Consider the following 23,337-nt stretch of genomic DNA (forward strand, 5'->3'; position numbering starts at 1 on the left):
CTGTGCTTTACAACAAAGGCAGGAACAACCAAAAAAAGTCCCTCGTGATGTTTTATCTATGTGACCGTGGAGCAGGTAGCTGTTGTTCTCATAGTCTGTTGCAGTAGTGTGATACGTAGGTTTAAACTGCGTGTTATCTACGAAGTATTTCGTTTCAAAATGTGGTGTAAAATGCGTTATCGTCGTCACTTCTGCGAAAGACAACAGTGGGAGGGGCGTATGCAGAGCTCCAATTAATAGTGTCCTGTGCCGGTAACTCAGCGCAGCAGAGTGGCGCAGCGGAAGCGTGCTGGGCCCATAACCCAGAGGTCGATGGATCGAAACCATCCTCTGCTATCTATATATTTTTTTTTTAATTAACTAATCTTACAAGATATGTAACATAATGTTACATTAAATCGTGTAATTACATTCATTTGGAATAAATGTTTATTTTAGTATTAACATCTAATCAAACCACAGTAACTTTATGCCTATATACAGTTTATATCTACAACACTATCTTTGTTCTGAAATTCTCACTCTCTTTGTTATGTAATTACTTTCTAAAATGTTTAGAGACAAACAAAATTACTATCTACGTTTAATAAAAAGAGCAGAAAACTATATGGTGCCTCATTAATATCAGTTTACAAAGTCAAACCAATTAATGAAAACAGCAATTAAAGTTGCGTTTTTTCACTTTAGTAAAAGGTAAAAATTAAAAGGTAAAAGTAAAATCCCACACTTCTGCAGTGTTGTTTTTATTGTATAATTTTTATATTTAAAGCATGTACACATTAAGAATACCATCTGGCATTTATATAAGAGAGAGATGAAAACTCTAAATATGTTTTGTTAGCAGTAGTAATTTTTTTAAAATCAGATATTATAATACAGGTAAAAGAAAAATATAAAACTGTTAAAAAACCCCACACAGGGTAGAATGTAATTTATCATTGTTTAAGAAAGTTATGTGTTAATTCACTCCATGAAAAGTTGAGATAAACATGACATGGGGAAAGAAAATCCCCCAAAGCGAGATTTCCAAGGAACTGTGAACTTTCTATAACTGACAAATGATGTAAGCATTCAGGAAGCATTCTGGTGTAACTTGCCAGATGCCGTTTTCTGACAGCATGGTGCAGCCTGTATCTTGGATGGATTTGTCTGGCTGACCTTCTCCCCACTTGGTAAATGTCAGACGTTGATTTTTCATGTCCACCTCAAAATTCGCCTCTGCCTTTTTGTTGTTCACACTGATCCAAGCTGCCTTGTAAACATCGCCAAACACTTGAGTCAGTGCGTTGTTCTCCTCCTCGTTCTGGGGCAGAGCCAACTCTAAGTGTTGTTGGGAGCAGAATTCGACAGCCCTGGAGAAAGAGCCTCTCTCCTTGTTGGACACAAAGTATTTCTGACCAACTCTCCGGACAAAATGATAGTTAATGGCTAGAGAACAGAAAAATGTAATAAAGCAAACTGTTACTCTTAGGCTTTTTATTTAAAATCAATCTAATGTTGTAGACACATGGAAAACTGTCACACAGAAATATGATGATGAATATGATGACTTATCAATCATGTCTGAAAATTAGACTTAAAGTTGTATTTTTCAGATGTCCTGTGTATTTGACAAAAACAGTTCTTTGTAACTGAGTTGTGTTTGAATTTGAATTAAAAACACATGATTGTGACACTTACCGAGCTCTAGCTTGGCAAGTCTGTCCTTCAAGGCTCTGAGGTCTGGGCAGCTCGTCTCAGTAGCAGCTGGATCAAACAGATCAAGTTAGTGAACTTTACACAGAGGCCACACTTACAGCTGTGCTGTACCTACAATGGTCATTTAAAGTTTCCTCACTTTTAACCACTGATAGATTTTCTTTTCCAAACTTTTATTTATTTATGACATGGAAGGAATTGTTGTTGTTTTTCTGATTTCTGAAATGATTAGATAATCACTCTGTTTAGCTTACGGGCTCTTTAAACTGTTTCAGGACGTTTTGTTCAGTCATGAGAGAAATATGGAAAAAACAAGTGGTTACCATTTGTAAACTGTTTTTCTAGCTCATCCATCATCGTTGACATGCTGCTAACCAGCATCTAAATTTAGACAGTGATCAAATTACCCCCATGTGAATTATGTTGTGGGCACTTACGATCAACAAATCAGAAGATAACATGAGAAAATACAAAATGCGTGCAGGCATAAATTGTTTTATATACTCCAGCTTTGAGTAAACGTAACCAACCAAAACAACTGAGGCCTTGTGAGAAATTTGTGTGACTACAAATGTTACAGAGAGAACGACAGTCTACAATCAAGCTTCCCTAGTGACTTTACAGACTATAAATACAGTAGAGACTTATTTCTAATCCTGCGCCTGCCTAATTGTGTCACCATATGCATAGATTTCAAGGCACATCAGGGGACACATAGCCTTTATCTTTAGAAAACATGCCAGATAACTGAGGTGTACATGATCTAAAGCAATCATTGCAAAAAAAGGTGTTTAAGTGTAAACTTTACAGCATGTTCCATGAACGCCAGGATATCCAGGTATCCCAGGAAATCCTCGATCCCCTGCAGAATAGATAAACAGGTAGTGAGCCAGCTAAAGGTGCTTGTGGCTTCAAAATCAAATATATTTGTCTGTCCAAATAAAAAATAAATTACCTAAATTTAGTCCGAAATTACATCCTTTAAAATACTGCTGGAATGAAGTAATAACATCGGTTATTTTGACCTTGAATCCCCGGTAATCCAGGAATACCATGTCGTCCAGGTGGTCCTATCATCCCAGCAAACCCAGGATATCCGGGATCTCCTTTTTCACCTTTTTGACCTGGAGGACCAGGAGGCTGACTGAAGCTGACAGTGGCCATCAAGCAGATTACGGAGAATAAGAGAAGCAGTCTCATCTTCGTAGTTCAGAACTGAAATTTTGGTTAAATATAGTATTAAGTTTTCCATATAAAAGCCATGTAGCCCTAACCCTCAAATGGAAGAATGATAAATATTCCAATTATAGACATTCTTTATGCAGAAATTGCTAAATTTAATTAATTTTTCTAGCTAGCGTGTTGTACTTCTTTATCTTTGTTGTTTTAAAGTGTTTTCAAGAGTTAAAACCATTTGGTAGCACAAAATTTAGTACAATACAGAGATAAACAGGAGAGAACTCACCCCACCAACGAGAAGTGATGTGCTGGGCGTACTGCTTCTTTGCTGCTTCCACAGAAAAAGAACTGAGATATTTGCTAGAAGTAATGTGGGAGGGATTCAGTCCACAGTAAGCAGCTGGAACGTCTCATTAGGGATTGTCCATTAACCTCCCTCCTTTCAAACCAAAAAAAGGCCACTGTGTTGTGATACCTTAAAGACTCTATGAATCTAAACATGAGAATACGGATTTGACATAGTTATGGGTGAATGCAGAAATGATAACGTTTGACTTTATAAGGCAGAAACAGTTTCTGCCACTTACAGTTTTTTACAGACGCTAGGACACATTTCTCAATACTTAGGTCACTTTTGCAAAACTCCTCACACAGTGAGCACAACAGAAGTCTATGTGGGCTAAACTGAGGATCAGTTATCATTGTTTTGGCACAAAATGCATTCAATGACTACATCTCTCAAATTTCATGAATTATTTTCTCACTCAGACACAACAACTGCCAAAAATCTTTGTACGTACAGGACATTTTGCATGTACTTACATACTGTTTTCAAAACTGTTAAACTTATGGTCAAAACAATAACAATGCAAAACTGAATAAGACAGCAAAATTCAACAGCAATATTTTATTGAAACATATTTTAAATCTAAAAATGCAGTTTAACCAGCCACAGCTGATTCTCATTGTAGATGAACATCTACACAGGTGTTACTCCTTCAATTTCATTGCAAAAGGAGACAACTGCTGAATAGGTTTGTTTTGTGATGTAAACATGGACCCAGCCAGAAATGGAGAAGTGGCTGAAAGAGGAAGAAGAGTGGCTGGGAGGGGGCAAGGAATACGTATGCGTGGTGGAAGAAGAATAAGAGGAAGCTCAAGAGCTGTAGTCTCAGATGAGATCAGAGCTACTGTAATTGATCATGTAGTAAATCATGGTCACTCAATGAGAGAGGCTGGTCAGAGAGTGCAGCCAAATCTGCAACGCTCTACAGTGGCATCTATTGTTAGAGTTTTCCGGCAAACCAACAGGTAACTTGTATTCTGCAAGGGCATTTGCACATTTCAGAAGTAAATAAGCTTTTGTGTAATTGTTGTTGCATTTCTGCTTAGGACTCAACGGTTACCTCACACAGGAGGGAGAGGACGGATGTTCACTGATGTGCAGGAAACTGCCATTGTTGATATGGTCATCAGAAACAATGGGATAAAACTCACTGAAATTAGACACAGAGTCTTGGCAGACAACGTTACTTTCGCAAATATTCACAGTGTAAGCATAACAACAATTTCTAGAGTCCTGAAAAAACATCAGGTCACGATGAAACAGTTGTACACTGTGCCTTTTGAGAGGAACTCTGAACATGTCAAGCAACTCAGGAACCAGTATGTCCAGGTAAGATCACAATAAAATACAGATCTGTTTTTGAACAAAACCAAACACACACAAAGACAATTTTTACAAATTTACTACTGTAACAGCTTATGTTGCCTTGTGGATTTATGTTAGAGAGTCATGGAGATTGAAGGCAGGCAAACACACCACATTTTCATCTTTGTGGATGAGGCAGGTTTCAACTTGGCCAAAGCACGGCGACGAGGGAGGAATGTGATTGGGAAGAGAGCCACAGTGAATGTCCCGGGCCAGAGGGGTGCCAACATCACAATGTGCGCAGCAATATCCACTGATGGACTGCTGTTACACAGACCACTAATTGGGCCATACAACACTGAACGGCTCCTTGCGTTCCTGCATGATCTCTATGGAAGGGTTGTGCCAGGTGAGGAAAGGGATGCGGAGAGAAGGAATCAGCCAACATTTATAATTGTATGGGACAATGTGGCATTTCATCACTCCCGTGCAGTCACCGAGTGGTTTGCAGCCCATCCCAGAATGGAGTCTCTTTTCCTCCCACCTTACTCTCATTACTCAACCCCATAGAGGAATTCTTTTCCTCATGGCGGTGGAAGGTTTACGACCATCATCCACATGATCAAATGTCCCTCCTGGATGCAATGAATGCTGGATGCCTGGAGATATCAGCAGAAGATTGCCAGGGATGGATCAGGCATGCCAGAAGTTTCTTTCCTAGGTGTATTGCCCTAGATGACATAAGATGTGATGTGGATGAGAACCTGTGGCCAAATGGAGAAGACCGAGTAGATTAGCATTACTATTGTATGTGTATCAGTGGATGGTGTGTATACAAATTCTTGTATTTTTGGGATTACTTGGTGCAAAAAAATAAAAATACATAAACAAATATTAACAAATTCTGCATGATGTCTGATTCATTCCAGTAACATATATTGAAATTATAAACCGATGTGTCCTTGTTTTACACAAGAAAACACTGTGTAATGCTACATGTTGTTAGTGTTTTTTAGGTCATTGTTTTGTGGGTGACAAAGTGTGTTTGTCGGCTGTCAACCTTTGCTAGTGTTCTGGAAGAATGAGTTTATTTGAGACCTGAATAAAGTGTTTTGGTAGTTGTAGTGCATTTTGAATGTGAAATGAACTGCTTTGCCAAGCTGAAGGTCAGTTAGGAGAATTGTGTGAAGAGTTTTGCAAAAGTGACCTAAGTATTGAGAAATGTGTCCTAGCGGCTGTTTTAAAAAAACAAAAAAACAAAACTGTAACATACAGTAAAAGGCTACTCCCTGTACAAAACTCAATTTCAAAAAGAATTGTGCTCATTTTGAGCACACAACCATTGCTATGAGATTAAGACATGAGTGCACTATTGTTTTAAAGCTCTCTTAAAATTGACAGACTTAAGGCAAAGTTCAACATTTAAGATTAATAAATCAGTTGACGCTGAATTGTTTGAAACACATATTTAAAGGAAATTTAACAGCAGTTTAATGTTTAAAATAGTACACTGAGGTGGTGTGCAATGTAAATATTTCAGTACGTTCACTTCTTAGTGAAAAACTACAAATACTGTGAATCAGACTTTTGCAGAATCACTTTAGCAGCAATAATTTGAACAAAGCATCCTCTGTATGATTTCATCAGGCTCTCTCATAATTATAGAGGAATTTTGGCCTACTCTTCTGTTAACAGAAAGGAAAGATTCAAAATATCTAATCAGGTACATTTGATTAGTAGCATATGGCTGCTACTTGTCCTCTTAACTCCCATGGAAGCATTAGGGATGTGCTTAAAAGACTCCAGAAATAAGCATTGCTATGTTGGGTGGACCTCCTTTTTGCTCATTCCACAGAAAAATAGCTGAGATATTAGGCAGACCTCCATGTAAACAATAGCTGCAAGGTCTCATATGGGAACTGGGAGGTGGATGAGAGTATGTGTGTGTGTGTGTGTGTGCGTGTGTCTGTGTGTGTATGTCTGTGCGTGTAGGTGTGTCTGTGTGTGTGTGTGTGTGTGTGTGTGTAGGGGCATGATCTCTGATATTATGAAGTTATCATCACACCTCAATTTTATTCCTAATTATGTTAATATTTCTTTCCAGTTTTTCAACCACAACTGCAGTATTGCATTTGCAAAGAGCAAACACCAACCAGCTGAAAAGGCTTTTATGTAGAAATGCACAATATATGTTTTTATAGGAAAACACTACATAAGTATTTATAGAATTATGAAGATGGAGACAGAAAAAGGCTTTTGTCTAACATAAAGACACTGACATATAGCAGAAAGCACAATAGTGATGAAAAAGCATTTATTTGAAACCATGAAGAGTTAGCTTAGATGATTTATTGACAATACATCAGTCAAGCATCAGAATAACTGACTTAAACTTAGGTCTGTTAGATAATAGTTATTCCTATTACAATGCATTCATGAACTCATTGCCATTGGGAGTTTCACTTCAGTTGGTCAACTGAGAATCATTGGTCTCATTTTTAATACTACAAAGTTTTCTTTCTTCTACAAAATGCAGCCCCGATACTTTACCCATAATTCATAAACAACTGCAAGCTTAGATTTTTTCTTCCATTGGGGTAAATGAGAACATTTCTCTACATGTAATATAAGAAATAAAAATGCAATAAAAATGTTGAGATAAACATGATAGTGGGGGGAAATTGCCAAAAGCAAGATTTGCAAGGAACCGGGATTTTTCTATAACTGACAAGTGATGTAAGCGTTCATGGAACATTCTGGTGTAACTCGCCAGATGCCATTTTCTGACAGCATGGTGCAGCCTGTATCTTGGATGGATTTGTCTGGCTGTCCTTCTCCCCACTTGGTAAAGATGAGACGTTGGTTTTTCATATCCACCTCAAATTTCCCCTCTGCCTTTTTGTTGTTCACACTGATCCAAGCTGCCTTGTAATCGTCGCCAAACACTTGAGTCAGTGCGTTGTTCTCCTCCTCATTCTGGGGCAGAGCCAACTCTAAGTGTTGTTGGGAGCAGAATTCGACAGCCCTGGAGAAAGAGCCTCTCTCCTTGTTGGACACAAAGTATTTCTGACCAACTTTCCGGACAAAGTGATAGTTAATGGCTAGAGAACACAAAAATGTCAGGGAACAAACTGTGACTCAGAAATCATTATCAACAAAGGTAAATAAGCAATTAGGAAACAATGAAAAAAGCTTCATCTACATGGTGCATTTGTCATAGTTAGATACAAGAAAGGCAAGTAAAATCAAAGTTTAAAAACACAGAGCTTGTAGGAACAAGATCACACACCATACCCAAAATCTCTGGAGGCTTCTAAATGAATATGCCAATTCATCAGTCATCTTCAAATGTTTTTAGCTTTGATGTTCTGATCAGCTGTTTTTTATTGCTGCTAACTGTTAATCAACTAACTTTTTTAATGTTGATCAAGTTGTAACATCAGGCAAAAACACTGGATTTATTGTAAATTGCAACAACAAATTATTAACGAATGGTCTTTGAAAGAGTTTTAAATAAACATAATTAATAATGCCTTGATGATGATACTTACCCAGTTCTAACTCAGCAAGTCTGCTTTTTAAGGTTTCAACATCTGGGCAACTGGATTCAACTGTAGCTGAAATTAAATTGTGAGCGTACAACAGGAATGAAAGGAGCTGATGAGTCTGTGTGGTCTATTTTTCTTTTAAATTACAGAGCAACAACTAATTCACTGTGCAATCTGTCATCAAACTGATCTTGTGCTGTCTGACACAGATTGAGACTAATATCAGTATGCTACATGGGATCTTCTCATCTTATTGTATCTTATCTTTACCTTCAGTGCACACTGTTTCTCCAGGGTGCCCAGGAAGCCCATGTATTCCTACATCCCCTGAAAGCAAAGAAACAGACATAAAGCCTTCTAAAGTCAAAGTACATAAATATGTGTCAAAATCAAACGATGATAAGAAGTTATATTCTTTACAACATTCTTGTGGTGAACTCATAATATTTTTGACCTATTTCACCAGGACGTCCAGGCAGTCCAGGAATTCCAGTTCGCCCACGTAGTCCAGGCACTCCTTGTGTCCCAGAAACTCCTCGATCTCCTTTCTCACCTTTAAGACCAGGAGGACCTGGAAACTGAGTGTAGGTGATGCGGGCCGACAGGCACAAGATGCACAAAAAAAGAAGTGGGCTCATCTTCTCAGTGAAGAACTGAAATGATAATTAAAAATATATGTAATGTACGTTTTTACCTTGGTTTGACTGATTCAATGTGTAACAAAAATGAAATCTGATCATTCAAAACAGAGATTGTATTAAATATTGTGATCGTAGCTCCGAGGGATTTTCTAGGTATATGTTTAGAATGTCAAGCAATATTTCAAACAATATGTAACACTCATGATAACATTAAATTTAGTAGAATAAAGCAATAAGCAGGAAAGTACTTACAATATAAATGAAGAGCAGTCTGTTGGGTGTACTGCCTCACTGCTAATGTCCCAGCAAAATAACTGAGATATTAGGTAGAACTAATGTAAGAGGGATCGTTCTCTCCAAAGTAAAACAACAGCTACAAAATCCCATTTGGGATAGAAAAAAAATGTCAGAATGTAGAATCCTCCCTCTTGTGCTGAAGCACAACCTACTTTCCAGATTAATATTTTTTCAGCACTCTTTATTTCCCCACCACAAATAAAGCATGCTTTAAGACAAAAAACAGTCTTTCTTCAGGTATTTGTGCAGACAAACTTCAGTGTGAAACAAAGTATGGTGACACAGAGCATAGTTTTCATGCAATAAAAATACCACACTCACAAAATGTATGTTTCTGAAAAATATAAATACTTGGCTTGGGTCTGTTTTGAACATTTAAAACTTCAAACATGTTGAACTTAGCGTAGCAAAGACATTGACAGAGACATATGGGGCCAAGTTGATGATAAAGATTACTAAATGAGCTTCAGATTTCCAGTTTTGGAAACAATGCAACAGTCGTCAACTTGTTGCAAACAATTAACTTAACTCGTTGTTAAGACAAATAGGCTTGTTGTGTTTTAATTGCTCATTTGTTTCATAATTTCTTTATCAGTGCATGAAAAATGTATACGATAATACATGGAGTGCAGAATTATTAGGCAAGTTGTATTTTTGAGGAATAATTTTATTATTGAACAACAACCATGTTCTCAATGAACCCAAAAAACTCATTAACATCAAAGCTGAATGTTTCTGGAAGTAGTTTTTAGTTTGTTTTTAGTTTTAGCTATTTTAGGGGGATATCTGTGTGTGCAGGTGACTATTACTGTGCATAATTATTAGGCAACTTAACAAAAAACAAATATATACCCATTTCAATGATTTATTTTTACCAGTGAAACCAATATAACATCTCCACATTCACAAATATACATTTCTGACATTCAAAAACAAAACAAAAACAAATCAGCAACCAATATAGCCACCTTTCTTTGCAAGGACACTCAAAAGCCTGCCATCCATGGATTCTGTCAGTGTTTTGATCTGTTCACCATCAACATTGCGTGCAGCAGCAACCACAGCGTCCCAGACACTGTTCAGAGAGGTGTACTGTTTTCCCTCCTTGTAAATCTCACATTTGATGATGGACCACAGGTTCTCAATGGGGTTCAGATCAGGTGAACAAGGAAGCCATGTCATTAGTTTTTCTTCTTTTATACCCTTTCTTGCCAGCCACGCTGTGGAGTACTTGGACGCGTGTGATGGAGCATTGTCCTGCATGAAAATCATGTTTTTCTTGAAGGATGCAGACTTCTTCCTGTGCCACTGCTTGAAGAAGGTGTCTTCCAGAAACTGGCAGTAGGACTGGGAGTTGAGCTTGACTCCATCCTCAACCCGAAAAGGCCCCACAAGCTCATCTTTGATGATACCAGCCCAAACCAGTACTCCACCTCCACCTTGCTGGCGTCTGAGTCGGACTGGAGCTCTCTGCCCTTTACCAATCCAGCCACAGGCCCATCCATCTGGCCCATCAAGACTCGCTCTCATTTCATCAGTCCATAAAACCTTAGAAAAATCAGTCTTGAGATATTTCTTGGCCCAGTCTTGACGTTTCAGCTTGTGTGTCTTGTTCAGTGGTGGTCGTCTTTCAGCCTTTCTTACCTTGGCCATGTCTCTGAGTATTGCACACCTTGTGCTTTTGGGCACTCCAGTGATGTTGCAGCTCTGAAATATGGCCAAACTGGTGGCAAGTGGCATCTTGGCAGCTGCACGCTTGACTTTTCTCAGTTCATGGGCAGTTATTTTGCGCCTTGGTTTTTCCACACGCTTCTTGCGACCCTGTTGATTATTTTGAATGAAACGCTTGATTGTTCGATGATCACGCTTCAGAAGCTTTGCAATTTTGAGACTGCTGCATCCCTCTGCAAGATATCTCACTATTTTTGACTTTTCTGAGCCTGTCAAGTCCTTCTTTTGACCCATTTTGCCAAAGGAAAGGACGTTGCCTAATAATTATGCACACCTGATATAGGGTGTTGATGTCATTAGACCACACCCCTTCTCATTACAGAGATGCACATCACCTAATATGCTTAATTGGTAGTAGGCTTTCGAGCCTATACAGCTTGGAGTAAGACAACATGCATGAAGAGGATGATGTGGACAAAATACTCATTTGCCTAATAATTCTGCACTCCCTGTATGTTTCTAAAGTGAATTGCATCTCCAAGGTGGTCCCTGAGAATTGTTGCACAGACAGCAAATCCAAATCCATGTATAGTAATTATGCACAGGGAGACATTATGAATCCAGATAAACAGTAAAATCTTTACTTGTGTCAAAATTTGTGACAGGCACAAGAGGCAGAAAAAAGCTGCTCTTAATGCATCCATTTAACTGTTAGTAATAATTATTGCTTTATTGAAGTTTTGAAAATATCTTTGGTTAAGTAACTGTTTTTGAGACCCCATTAGAGTCAAAATTTTGTTGCTTCTGGAGTCCAAAAGTCTTCTACTTATAGCCTTTTTATGTGTGTCCAGACTATTCTTTGACATTCTTTAAAATTACACTTTTGTCTCATTGCATGTTTGCAACACCTTTTAAATTACTGCTAACTTATGGTCACAGCTGGCTATTCTCTTGGGAAGCAGGGTTGCTTCCGATTCCATTGGAATCTTTTAATAATGACTTGAGTACAGAATTATATATTGGTTAAAAGTGGCATATGAGAGAAAACATCATCACTAAAATTTAATTTCACTGGCACAGGCATTCATTCCCACTTGCGCAATTAAATTCTTTGAAAGTGTCCAACAGCGCTCCAGCTGATTCATGCTGTCACAGTTAGTTCTGATCTCAAAGCTGAATTCTGCTCGCTAAAATCAATCTGATCTGACTACTTGCTAAACAGACCTGTTGAGTCACGATAAAAATGGCAAAAGGGTGATTTACACAAGCACTCCTATGTGTGGTCCTGTCACTTGGTGTCCGTGCTCTCTGCGGTAGAGTATCACTTCCTAGGGATGGCCAAATTAAGCTTTCTGAAGCATTGAAGTACTGCAAAACGGTTCATTACTCAAAGCTTTTCAACACAGTTATCTTTGGTGACATCTGGTGGCCAAAAGAGCAGCTTGAATCTACAATTTATAATGAACTGCTTCATTATGATTGACCACTTTACAGCTGAACTGACAGTTTCTGTTTGATCATGTGATAGTTCTGTCTGATAACGGGATGATATGGTGCTTCAGACATCAAATTTATTTTTTTTATGTTATGTCTATTTTAATAATAAATGTGTATTTAAATCCTCTGTTTACCTCCGTCCGTTGTCGTGATCGCCCTCATTCCTGTTGAAACTTGTTCGATTTGGGTAAGAGAAGTAAGCAGACTGAATCCAGGTAGGTGGCCAAAAATAGTGATCTTTATTTACACACTTGCGCAGAGTGTGGGAAGAAACTTGCAACAACAATCTTACAATCTTCGTCGAGCAGACCGCTCCCCATCCTTATATTACCCTGATGACATCACAGTTAGATCTTACTGGAAATGATAACAGTTCAAAAAGTTCTCCTTATATAGACATCCGAGGCTACTTTAGAGACAAACAAGTATGTGATATGTTGTGCAATTTTGTGAGACTGTGTCTCCAACCGAGAGACTGTCCTGAGACGACCTCCCTGTTCTTAATACGTGCGGGTGTGAACGTGCGTGTTTTCCATGACTCTCTATGTGCATGTTGGTGTAGGCCTGAATATGTGTGTAAGTGAATGTAGAAGGCCCTACTGGACCCACAGCTTCGAGAGGTGTGAATACAATGATATGGATACCATTTGCAACAGCTTAAGCAGATAGAAAGAATGATAGAGAACAACAATAGACTAATTAAAGTGATGATAATATGCATACATTAATATTTTGCTCAGATTACCATAGATATAATTCAGAGATTATTCTGTCAACAGATTCGACAATGATGAATGATTGATCAATGATAGTTCTGATTATAAATTGTCACCATAAGAATACAAAATAAAATATTTCTTGTCCACATTCCCCACCATGTGTTCCACACACTTGCTTAGGTCACACATTTCTCAGTTTGGTTTTTGTATTGTTTAGTTTAGTTCAGCTGCCTTTTTTGACTTCCTTTTCACCCAAATGAGTCTCCATTTGGGTCTATCCCTGCCTGCTTCACACGGCTATTCACAAGAGTATTTGGTTCCAAATATGTTAGGGTTTAGAATTTCAACTTCAGACATTGTACCTCACAGAATGTTTGACATTATTATGTGACTAAATGTCAATCTGTGAACAACTATTAACATCATCTCCAAGATCCAACTTTAGGAGACATTTTTTCTATCAGTGTGACAAATTACAACAGGACAAATGGGTGATTATTGATTAGTGTGCTGAAAAGTCTGACTGACTGACAGTCTGACAACTTAATTTCCAGTTAGAAAAATGGAGGCTATAGATTTTATTCTGAGTGGATTATAAATCTCCATTGTAATCACTGTCTCCATCTTTATATATTGATGACTGAATGATTAAGTGTTTGTGTTAAAAACAAAAAATAACGAACTAATGGGATTTCAGTATTTGTAAAACTATAAACATCTGCTAATTAGTTTTCAGCAGCTTGCGTTTTAAAGAACAAGGTGCAGATGTGATGCAGAAGTGGTTTCCACTTTATGAAAGAGGAAATTAATTGGTGTCTCACAGTTAGCTTTCCTGCAATAACAATAATAATAATATCTCTGCTATAACTGACAAATGCACTCAAGGAAGCATTTCAGTGTAACTTGCCAGGTGCTATTTTCTGACAGCATGGTGCAGCCTGTATCTCCCCATTTGGCAAAGGTCAGAGGTTGGTTTTTCATGTTAACCTCAAAATTCCCCTCTGTCATGTTATTTCTGACATTGATTTAAGCTGCTGTGCAAACATCCCCCACACCCTTTGGTCAATGCGCGGTTCTCCTCCTCACTCTGGGACACAGCCAGCTCAAGTGTTGATGCGTGCAGAGTTCTTATTTCTGGACTACAAGGCGAAGGAAACTCTATCCTTGCAAGAGTATTTCTGACCAACTCTTTGGACAAACTTGTAGCTTGTAGCTGAAGAAAAAAGAAATCAAACAATGAACCAAATTTAAGAACAATTTATTAAGCAAATTTATCATTTCTGCGCATTTGTCATTTTTTTAGACTCACACACATGAACAGACACTTTTTTGTTTCTCACGTTGATTCAGGCCTTTTTGTAAATATATCCAAAAACTTGATTTAGTATGATGTTCTCTTCCTCATCCTTGTGCAAAGTCAGCTCTGTGACGTGTTTGTAAAAACTGCTTTATTTAATCTTTTTCAGCCCTAACAGTGGACAAAACATATTGTGCGGAAGAAAAGTCACATGGCGCCTGAAATTACCCTTTTATGTGACCAAGGGAGCAGCCACATTCACTTATGTGAATGTGGCTACTTCATAGCTTAAATAGTGGTCTTGGTGACTTGCTCCCATAAACCAAAAAACAAACTGTATATGTTCCTCTGAGTTCTGTGTAAAGTTTCTTGAGTCAAAAGTGAAAATAATATGGACCATTTCAAAGTGGTGGCATAAACGTAGTAAAGTCGAAGAAAAAACAGCATGACACAAAAATATATAAAAGTTGCATTCTGTCATTGGGCATACCCATGCTCTCATCCAGTCACACTGGACACTGTAAGATTAACAGCACTCTAGTCATATTGTCAATTATCAGCACTCGGTGTAAAGTGTGAGACCATTTCACTGCTGTGCACTTTATTATGCCATTTACTTTAAAATTTCTTTTTTTATCACTGTTTTCAGTGCTATAATGATGAAGAAACCATATGCACTATATTGCCCAAAAGTAATCACTGCTTTGCCTTCACAGCACTAAACTTGAGTGACATCCTATTCTTAATCCACGGGCCACCCTTGGCCCATGGATTAAAAATGGGACCCTTGGACCATTCTTAATGCTGGGCCACCCTTTGCAGCTAAAACAGCCTCAACTATTCTGAGAAGGCTTTCCACTAAGTCTTGGAGTGTGTTTACGGAAAATTCTGACCATTGTCCCAGAAGCACATTTGTGAGGTCAGACACTGATATAGGACTGCAAGCCGGCCTGGCTTGCAGTCTCTGCTCTAATTCGTCACTGAGGTGTTCTCTCGAGCTGAGGTCTAGTTCTTCCACACCGTACCTGCTCATCCATGTCTTTATGGGTCTTGCTTGCACCAAAATGTCTTGGTATAGCGAAACATTTAGAGTTCCTCTCACTGAAACTAAGGGTCCAAGTACATCTCCTAAAAAACGACCTTGCACTGTAATCCCTCCTCCACCAAATTTACACTTTGCACAATGCAGTCAGACAAATGCCATTGTCTTGGCATCTGCCAAACCCAGACTCTCCCACCCATCAGATGGAGAAGCATGATTTGTCACTCTAGAGAAAATGTCTCCACTGCTCTACAGTCCAGTAGCAGCAGGCTTTACACAACAGCATCCGACACTTTGCACTGTGCTTGGTGATGTAAGGATGCGCTGCTCAGCCATGGAAACCCATTCCATGAAGCTCTCTACATACTGATCTTGAGCTAATCTGAAGGCCACATGAAGTTTGGAGGTCTGTAGCAATTGACTCTGAGTTGCTGTCATTGCAAATACTTCTTCTTTGTTACAATACCATTAACAGTTGACTGTGGAATATTTAGTTAGGTAATATTCTATCATGATACCACACTGGAAGTCACTGAGCTCCTGAAAGCAACCCATTCTTTCATAATTGTTTGTATAAGCAGTCTACAGCCTGTCTGACTTTATACACTTGTTGCCATGGAAGTGATTGATCCAGTGATTTGGATGGGTGAGGGAATACTTTTAGCAATGTAGTGTATTTATGAATATGCTTAGGCAAAAGTAAATATTTTGTAAAACAAAAGCTGAAAAATTTAGCCCATGAAGTAGTTTTTCTAATGTAAAGACACCCTGCATTAACAGATGATTTAGATGAACTGATGTAAATTAAACATAAAAGGTATCATGTCTGAATAAGGAACATAAGGATCATTTTGATCTTATTTCATTGCTTTGTCACTTTTGGCATTACATAATCTTTAGTTGCCATCACACACAAGAGGCTGAAACAGAGTTAGATTAAGCATGCAAAGCTGAAAATACACATATACACATAAATGTGGGATTTGTGTTTGTTTGTTTTGGGAGTTTTTTGCAGTTCTTCTCATGAGACATTTCTATAACTGACAAATGATGTGGACATTGAGAGAACATTCATGTGTCACTTGCCAGGAACCGTTTTCTGACAGCATTGTGCAGCCTGTATCCTCAATGGATTTGTCTGGCTGCCCTTCTCCCCAATTTTTAAAGGTCAGAGGTCGATTTTTCATGTCAGTTTTAAACTCCCCCTCAGCTTTTTTATTGTTCACATTGATCCAGGCTTTGGCTCTGAATTTGCCATGAACTTGAGTCAGTGCGTTGTTCTCCTTCGCGTTCTGTGGCAACGCCAGCTCTAAACCACGTTGGCTGCAAAACACTACAGCCTCTGAGAAACTGCCTCTGTGCTTGTTGGAGACAAAGTATTTTTGATCAACTATTTGGACAAAATCATAGTTTACAGCTGAAAAAAAGCACAGAAAAGTAAAATTAGAAAAAAGACATTTACTTGTAGGCAATCTTAAGGATATATTTTCTGGCAAAATAATTGTTGCCTTTTCTAAAGCTTATCTAAAGATTCTTATTCGGTTAAATTTTATTTTACTAATATACCATGAATTGTCTCAAAAAAGAAACTTGGATTTTGAAGTAAAACCTCTAAATATGAGAATTTTATTAATGTTAATCAATAATATGTTCTTTACAGCTACTGCATTGCCATTGGAAAATTATTTTGTTACTGTTTATCAATATAGTTTTTACAGTGTTGACTTCAGGTTATTGTTGTTGCAAACTGGTGGTATTTTAATAAAATAAAATTAAAAACTGACTATGTAGTCTTTTCTTTATCAATTTAAAGAATGCTGTTTATTATACTATTATTGATTACAATAGTGATGTGACCTCTTAGCTTCATTCAGTGACAGCAAATCTTTGCGTTAATCTGAACAAAATAATACAAATAGGCATTAATTTGAGTCCTGACTACAGCTGCTGGTCATCTGCAAGCTACTTTGCAACCCACTACCACACCAGTCCCTTCTGTGGCTGACAACAACATCTTGACTATTGTTACTTATGTCTGGTTTGCTTTAAATTGTAGGTGGGGGTGGTCTTAATACAGTTTTCTCCATTGAAGAGTCCTGTGTATGTAATAGTGAGGCCAAACTCCCCAGAACAGAGATATACCATCAAATTTAAAATACAGCTGTCTGTTATGCTATAAAATAGCAGTTATGTATTTGAAACAAATGAATATGGATAAGATACTTACCAAGTTTAAACTTGGCAATTCTCTTCATTAGCTTTTCAGTGTCGCTTTGAAAAGAGCCAATAGGATCTGGACAAAACACATTAGAGTTAACAAAGTGTGTATTTATTCATTTGCATATTTAGTTATCCGTCTTTTTCCACGTCTCTCAAAACTGTAAAATAATTATGAAAACATAAGGGACATCTCACAATACAATGCATCTGGTGCTAAACCTGGTTCAGTATATACTAAAAGTTTTGTCTGCATAAAGGTTTTGTCATGGAGTCCCGGGACTCAGTGATTTTGGGTTTGGTGTATTATTATTATTATTATTATTATTATTATTATTATTATTATTATTATTATTATTATCATCATCATCATCATCATCATCATTATTATTATTTGTGATGTTCTAGCTTTGGGATTATTTGTGTTCTGGGATTCTGGGTTGGTGCTCCCTCTGTTGGTCCCTGGTGTTAGTGTTTCCTCTGTCTCGTCAGGTTAATCAGGTCCAGCTGTGTCTCCCACCTGTGTGTGTGTGATTTCCCAGTGTCCCTCTGTGTGTTTTTATGTTGTGTAAACTCATGTGCTCATGACTGGTCCGTCTGTGTTCGTCTCCTGGAAAACTGTCTGTGAATCCACTGTGTCCTCTCCCTGCTGTCCCCCTTCGTGTTCAGGATTGCCGTTAAATTACGTTTCTCCCAGTTTAGATTACCCTTAGTTCTGTTTTTGTGATGGCCTCTTTGTGTTTGCCTTTTGCAATAAACCTCCCTCACAACTCAGTAAGTGCCTGCATTTGAGTCCTCTTTGTGGGATGTGTGGGAGCTGCAGCCCTGACAGGTTTACCAGACATACTTTGTATTAGATGGGAGCTTGACTTCCCTAATAAGCTAAACCATAGTGAATTGTGATTCAACTCCCAAAACCATTATCCTTTCAGAAACCTAACCAATTAAGTTTAGAGACTAAACCTAGAGAAAAACTGAGAAAGTAAAATTAAAACTAAAACAAAAGAAAGATCAAATATAAGGAGAAAAAATGGTCTCAAAATGGAGTCAAGACAAACACCACCAACCTTCTTTGTTTTTAAGATTTTTGGTTTTCACTAGAAACTTAAAAGAGCATATTTTATGGGAATGTAGTTTTCATGTGTTTTATATTTATGGTTAAACTGCTATTAGTTGTTCCCTTATTCACAAGTTGTCAAGACAGTAGGTAGCCCTGCATGTTTTTGCCTTAGATGCCCTCCCTGACACAACCCCAAAGGGTTTTAAGTTTCACAGGATTGAATTCAGATATGACTTGTTAGGTAAATGTATAAACCACAACACCATAGAGCCACTATTAAAGTGTGTGTCTGTGAAGTTCCCTCTGGGATCAATAAAGTTATTCTTATGTTCTAACCTCGTCCACACATTATAATAGTTCCAGGTGGGCCAGGCAGTCCAGGTGTTCCGGTTTGTCCAGGAAGTCCTTGAAATCCAGGTGGTCCTTGAGGCCCTCGAGCCCCTAAAGTGAAGATATAAACACATCAAATAAGACGTGAAGTTCATACCAATGTTTCCAGTTTCTGGATTTCCAGAGAAAAAAATTTACCCTGTTGTTGTTTATAAATGCCGTCCATATAAGGTGGGGAAAATGATCATGTACACAACACAACAATGTGAAAAAATCCATGTTGGAGTCAAATTGTTAAATGTTGCCAATATTGTACTTATATTTGTAAGTCTTGGTTCAAACTATGTGATCAAAGACATTCCTTTGTTTCTGACCCCCTCCCCAGCCTGTTGAATGGTCGGGGAGGCTATAGATTTTTATCATAGGCACATCCTATGTGAAGGTTCCGCTTTCTTGTTTAGTAAACTTCCTGCCTTTATGACCCTTTTGTGAGCAGGAGGTCACACAAACGCACCCCCAAACACAAACACACATACTCATGCGCACATGAATACACACACACACACTTACATACACATACAAACTCAATGCCTTAGGGTTTATGATGCACCATATTGGGGGGGGGGGGGTTTACAATGATTTTTTCCCCTTAATAATAAACCCCTTTATTAAGAAACTGCATTTTAAATTTACTTGTTTTATCTTTGACTAATATTCAAATTTGTTTGATGATCGGGAACATTTAAGTGTGACAAACATACAAAAAAAATATGAAATCAGGAACGCGGCAAACACTTTTTCAAACCAGTGTAGCTCTTATGCTAAGGAAGTTATGAGGGCTTACTTTTTCCCAAATATATTGTAGATATATTGATCCAGAAGGGGGGGCAAATTCAAATCCGAACACATCACCACTTACTGTCACGGTCCTGGCTCGGTGACCCAGTGTTTTGTGTTGTTTATTATTAGAAGTCTTTTCTTTTGTCTTATTTAGAGTCTCTGGTCTTTGGTTTCAATGTTATTTAGAGTTCTTAGTCTTTTGCTTTCTGTCTCTGTATTCAATGTTTGCTCTGTCTCCCCTGTCAGCCGTATCCCCTTGTCAAGTTCGCATCTATGCGTTACATGTGTTCCTGCTTTACTTTGACAGTCTGTGTCCTATGTCAGTGTATTCTGTTTTGCTTCCTCCCTGTTTGGTCTTGTTTGGTCTGATTAGTTACAGCTGTGTTCGCCTCCTGTTTGCCATTTCCTCATTACCCTCTGTATATAGTGTGTGTTCTCCTTTGCTCCTTACCAGATCATCTGTTCATCATCCTGTGTGCATCCCCCCCCCCCCCACACACACACACACACACACACACACACACCCAACACTTCTAGGTTTCAGGTTTTTTGTAATGTTTTTGAGGCTTCCCATGTTATTATATTTAGCTTCACCCGGTTTAGGTTTTTGTAGCATTTTTATTTCTTCCATTCATTAGTTGTTTTGCAGTCTTTTGTAGAGCCTCTAATAAAGGCTGGCTTTCAGTTTAAAAGTTCTCATGCATCTGTGTCTGCGTTTGGGTCCACATTATCTTATCTCCACGTGGATTGCCTTCCAAACTGTGACACGATGCTGCTGCTGTTTGGTAGGCTGGGATTGGACCCAAATGAAAGACTCCAGAGACCAAACTCAAAAAGGCAGTTTTACTACTCTACTTTCACAAACCTAAGTAGTACAAAATACCAAACTAAAGAAATTAAGAAAATCTGACTACAAGGAAACACGGAACAAGAAAGCACTCAATATGACGGGAGGATTGACGATGATGTGACAAAGAACAGAGGCACATTCAGACAATATACACACAAGAGGAAATCAGGGCAGTTCGAACACACCTGGGGCACACATGTCAACAGAATCTAACTGAAAGAAACCTAGGAAGAAACTGTACATAACATACACAACACAAGTGACTATAGCAATAAACTAGGAAACTAACACTGACATGGAGACTGAGACACACAAACTTGATGTAGACAAGGGAAAATTACATGGAGACATGACTGACAGGGTAAACAAGGAAAACTACAGAGACAGGGCACAGAGGGACCAAAGAGACACAGGGACTCAACTGTGGAGAAAGAAGGTGAATAAACATGGAAGCAAGACCGAAAACATACACGGGTCACTAGGGAAGACACACAGATGATAGACTAAGAAAACCTGGGCTCGAAAACGAACAAAGAACTAAGAACTAAACGCATAAATAATTAAAATAGGAAGCACTGGGAAATACTAGACACAAAAGACTAAACAATGTAGAACTATAAAGAAATCACATAAACCTCAAAACAACATTCAACAGTCCAAAATCAAAAAAGCACTGGGTCAAATACCCAGAACCATGTGAGGCACAAATATGTTAGACCATGAAGTAATTTCCAGGAAAATCTGTTTGTTTTTTAATTGAAGTATTTGTTGAACTACTGCTTACCGCAACTTACTGCATTTGGCTTTTTTAAAAAAACAGATTATTGCTTGAAAATGTATTGTGCAGTTTATTTAGGTTTTTTGGTGGAAAAGAATCACACTGATAATGTAAAATTTTTAAAAACCTATAAAAAGTCGTGTACAATACACTTGCCATTATGGGGTTAAAAATAACCCTGCCTGAGAGTGTATTTGGGGGGATGTTTATCACACTCACCAGGTTCTCCTTTCAAGCCTTTCTGTCCTTGTTTTCCAGGTTCTCCATGTGCCCCGGGTTCTCCAGGTGACCCAGGTGGGCCTTTAGGACCAGGAGGACCAAACAGCTGACTGTAGCCCACAGGAGCCATGAGGCAGAAGTTTATGACAAAAACAAATGGCTTCATCTTCTTTATGCAACTCTGAAATGTGACATGTTGGAAATTGTTTTATAATGAAAATCTTCTTCAATTTTTATGATAATTTAAATAAATGAAATCAAAGAAAAATAACAGTTTGTTTGGTTGCAGGTTGTCAGCTGAATAGAAAAAACTGTACTTTTTAGAGACAAATACTCACAGTTTAAATGACGAATGATATGGATGTGATCCTTCTTTGCAGCTTCCAAACAGAAGTGGCAAAGAAAAAAGTCAAAGTCAGATATATAAGACATCCAGCCCAGCTATAATGAGAGACAGGTGAAGAAAACCAGAGTCTGCCTCTGGTGTCATAATCGAGAGTTCACTTACAACCGATGCCTTTTAAAAGCTTTTCCTTCCACTCACAAAAGACAAACCACTGTGATCAGTCAAACGTGAATAATCAAAAGGCCTGCATTCCTAGATCTGAAATATAGCAGGGTTTAGATTAAAGATAAATAGAATCTGATCAGTAATGTTGGTTCAGTATTGGTGAAAGATTTTCTTATTTACAGTTTATGTTAGTGTTCTGATCATAATTCCAATTGACATTTAGTAAATATGATCAAGCAGTAATTTCACAGTTATTAGAAAGGATAGCCAGATGCAGATGATGTAATTTTTTTAAACTGAATTTTTATAAATGTAAATTGCAAAGTTATTCAGTTATGTTAGTGTCAAATAGTATTAAAATGAAAATAAAATAGAAACTCACCATTATACGTAAGTAGTTATCGACTAGTTGTGCTGCTTCATGTACAGCTTTAAAACAATTTCAGAACCCAAAGTCAAAAATATCTGACACTCTTTGGAGAGGAAATAAAAAGCAGGTGAGTATTTTGTTAGACACAGAAAAGGGGGGGAGGGGGTATGAGGCCCAAAGCCTGCCTCTTTTTAGCTAAAACACTCTGAGAAAGACAAATATGTGTATCATAAAACAAATTGTAGTTCAAACTTTACTATTTTATTATATTAAACCACAAAGAACACAGACTTATCTTTGATGAAACATGTATTTTACATAACTGTATAGGTCCAGGTCATGGTAATCTGAGGAGCTTGGAAAGAAAAACCATAGGACTGTTTTAAATTTCTTGAAGACATTTTGTCTCTCATCCAAGAAGCTTCATTAAGTCTGAGACCAAATGATGGAGACTCCCAGGATTTTAAGCGCTAGTGGGAGTTTTCCTTCAAGAAGGTTGTTGAGCCATCATTGATCATGTTCCTCATCACGTGTGCCAAGGTTTGAAAAAGAGTGTGGGTCATTATTATCAGAGTTTTCAGGTGAAACCACTGTGAGACCTTGCCTCACCCTATCATGTGACTTACTGAGATCAACTGACACAAGATGTGAGTGGGCATTAAGGCACCTGAGAGGGGATCTCAAAACTGGATTATAGGTGATAGACAGTTGGTGTCTGTGACACAAAGGACCCAGAAGTACACACTGTTAACAGGCTGGTTACATTTTATTTGCCACTTTTTAAATAATTCTGATCAGCTTTCAGCTGACATGTTCATGGTGCAGCCTTTTTCTCTCCTGTCGCAGCTGGTAACTGAAATAGCAGGACTGATCACACCAATCAGTCCCAGCTGGTCTGCCAGCCTTCTGGCACTGCCCACCG

The 23,337-nt window shown here is 38.1% G+C and overlaps 3 protein-coding genes across 6 annotated transcripts; all 3 read right to left on the reverse strand.

Moving 5' to 3' along the window:
* Window positions 1–726: 726 nt before the first annotated feature.
* Window positions 727–3,267, reverse strand: LOC146382960 (mannose-binding protein C-like). Of its 3 annotated transcripts, XM_084932531.1 has the most exons (5): window positions 3,164–3,267; window positions 2,724–2,913; window positions 2,507–2,560; window positions 1,681–1,746; window positions 727–1,428 (listed from the first exon to the last, which is right to left on the reverse strand). In XM_084932531.1, exons 2-5 carry the CDS (start codon window positions 2,896–2,898, stop codon window positions 1,046–1,048), a joined length of 678 nt encoding a protein of 225 aa, XP_084788657.1. In that variant the 5' UTR covers window positions 2,899–2,913; window positions 3,164–3,267; the 3' UTR covers window positions 727–1,045. The 3 variants fall into 3 exon arrangements, with proteins under 3 accessions (XP_084788657.1, XP_084788658.1, XP_084788659.1); XM_084932532.1 differs by lacking the exon at window positions 3,164–3,267 and having other exon boundaries at window positions 2,724–3,147; XM_084932533.1 differs by lacking the exon at window positions 3,164–3,267 and having other exon boundaries at window positions 2,654–2,853.
* A 3,542-nt stretch (window positions 3,268–6,809) lies between these two features.
* LOC146382961 (mannose-binding protein C-like) lies at window positions 6,810–12,619 on the reverse strand. Of its 2 annotated transcripts, none has more exons than XM_084934012.1 (5): window positions 12,317–12,619; window positions 8,531–8,729; window positions 8,347–8,403; window positions 8,080–8,145; window positions 6,810–7,629 (listed from the first exon to the last, which is right to left on the reverse strand). In XM_084934012.1, exons 2-5 carry the CDS (start codon window positions 8,712–8,714, stop codon window positions 7,247–7,249), a joined length of 690 nt encoding a protein of 229 aa, XP_084790138.1. In that variant the 5' UTR covers window positions 8,715–8,729; window positions 12,317–12,619; the 3' UTR covers window positions 6,810–7,246. The 2 variants fall into 2 exon arrangements, with proteins under 2 accessions (XP_084790138.1, XP_084790137.1); XM_084934011.1 differs by lacking the exon at window positions 12,317–12,619 and adding an exon at window positions 8,970–9,091.
* Window positions 12,620–15,839: 3,220 nt separating this feature from the next.
* LOC146382962 (mannose-binding protein C-like) lies at window positions 15,840–21,700 on the reverse strand. The gene is made up of 4 exons (XM_084934013.1): window positions 21,535–21,700; window positions 18,854–18,958; window positions 17,468–17,533; window positions 15,840–16,657 (listed from the first exon to the last, which is right to left on the reverse strand). The coding sequence occupies exons 1-4, from the start codon at window positions 21,698–21,700 to the stop codon at window positions 16,275–16,277; spliced, it is 720 nt and encodes a 239-aa protein (XP_084790139.1). The 3' UTR covers window positions 15,840–16,274.
* Window positions 21,701–23,337: the final 1,637 nt, after the last annotated feature.

The sequence above is a fragment of the Perissodus microlepis genome, chromosome 7, assembly GCF_051167445.1.
Source record: "Perissodus microlepis isolate ML-2025 ecotype Zambia chromosome 7, ASM5116744v1, whole genome shotgun sequence".
In the NCBI taxonomy this organism is placed as follows: Eukaryota; Metazoa; Chordata; class Actinopteri; order Cichliformes; family Cichlidae; genus Perissodus; species Perissodus microlepis.

Coding starts and splice junctions, on each gene's coding strand:
- LOC146382962 (XM_084934013.1), bottom strand. CDS start 21,700: ATGAAGCCATTTGTTTTTGTCATAAACTTCTGCCTCATGGCTCCTGTG. Junction 18,959..21,534: donor AGGCTTGAAAGGAGAACCTG/GTGAGTGTGATA, acceptor TCTTCACTTTAG/GGGCTCGAGGGCCTCAAGGA. Junction 16,658..17,467: donor AATTGCCAAGTTTAAACTTG/GTAAGTATCTTA, acceptor GCTTTTTTTCAG/CTGTAAACTATGATTTTGTC.
- LOC146382960 (XM_084932531.1), bottom strand. CDS start 2,898: ATGAGACTGCTTCTCTTATTCTCCGTAATCTGCTTGATGGCCACTGTC. Junction 2,561..2,723: donor TGGATTACCGGGGATTCAAG/GTCAAAATAACC, acceptor TCTATTCTGCAG/GGGATCGAGGATTTCCTGGG. Junction 1,429..1,680: donor ACTTGCCAAGCTAGAGCTCG/GTAAGTGTCACA, acceptor TCTGTTCTCTAG/CCATTAACTATCATTTTGTC.
- LOC146382961 (XM_084934012.1), bottom strand. CDS start 8,714: ATGAGCCCACTTCTTTTTTTGTGCATCTTGTGCCTGTCGGCCCGCATC. Junction 8,146..8,346: donor AGAAACAGTGTGCACTGAAG/GTAAAGATAAGA, acceptor ATTTAATTTCAG/CTACAGTTGAATCCAGTTGC. Junction 7,630..8,079: donor ACTTGCTGAGTTAGAACTGG/GTAAGTATCATC, acceptor TGTGTTCTCTAG/CCATTAACTATCACTTTGTC.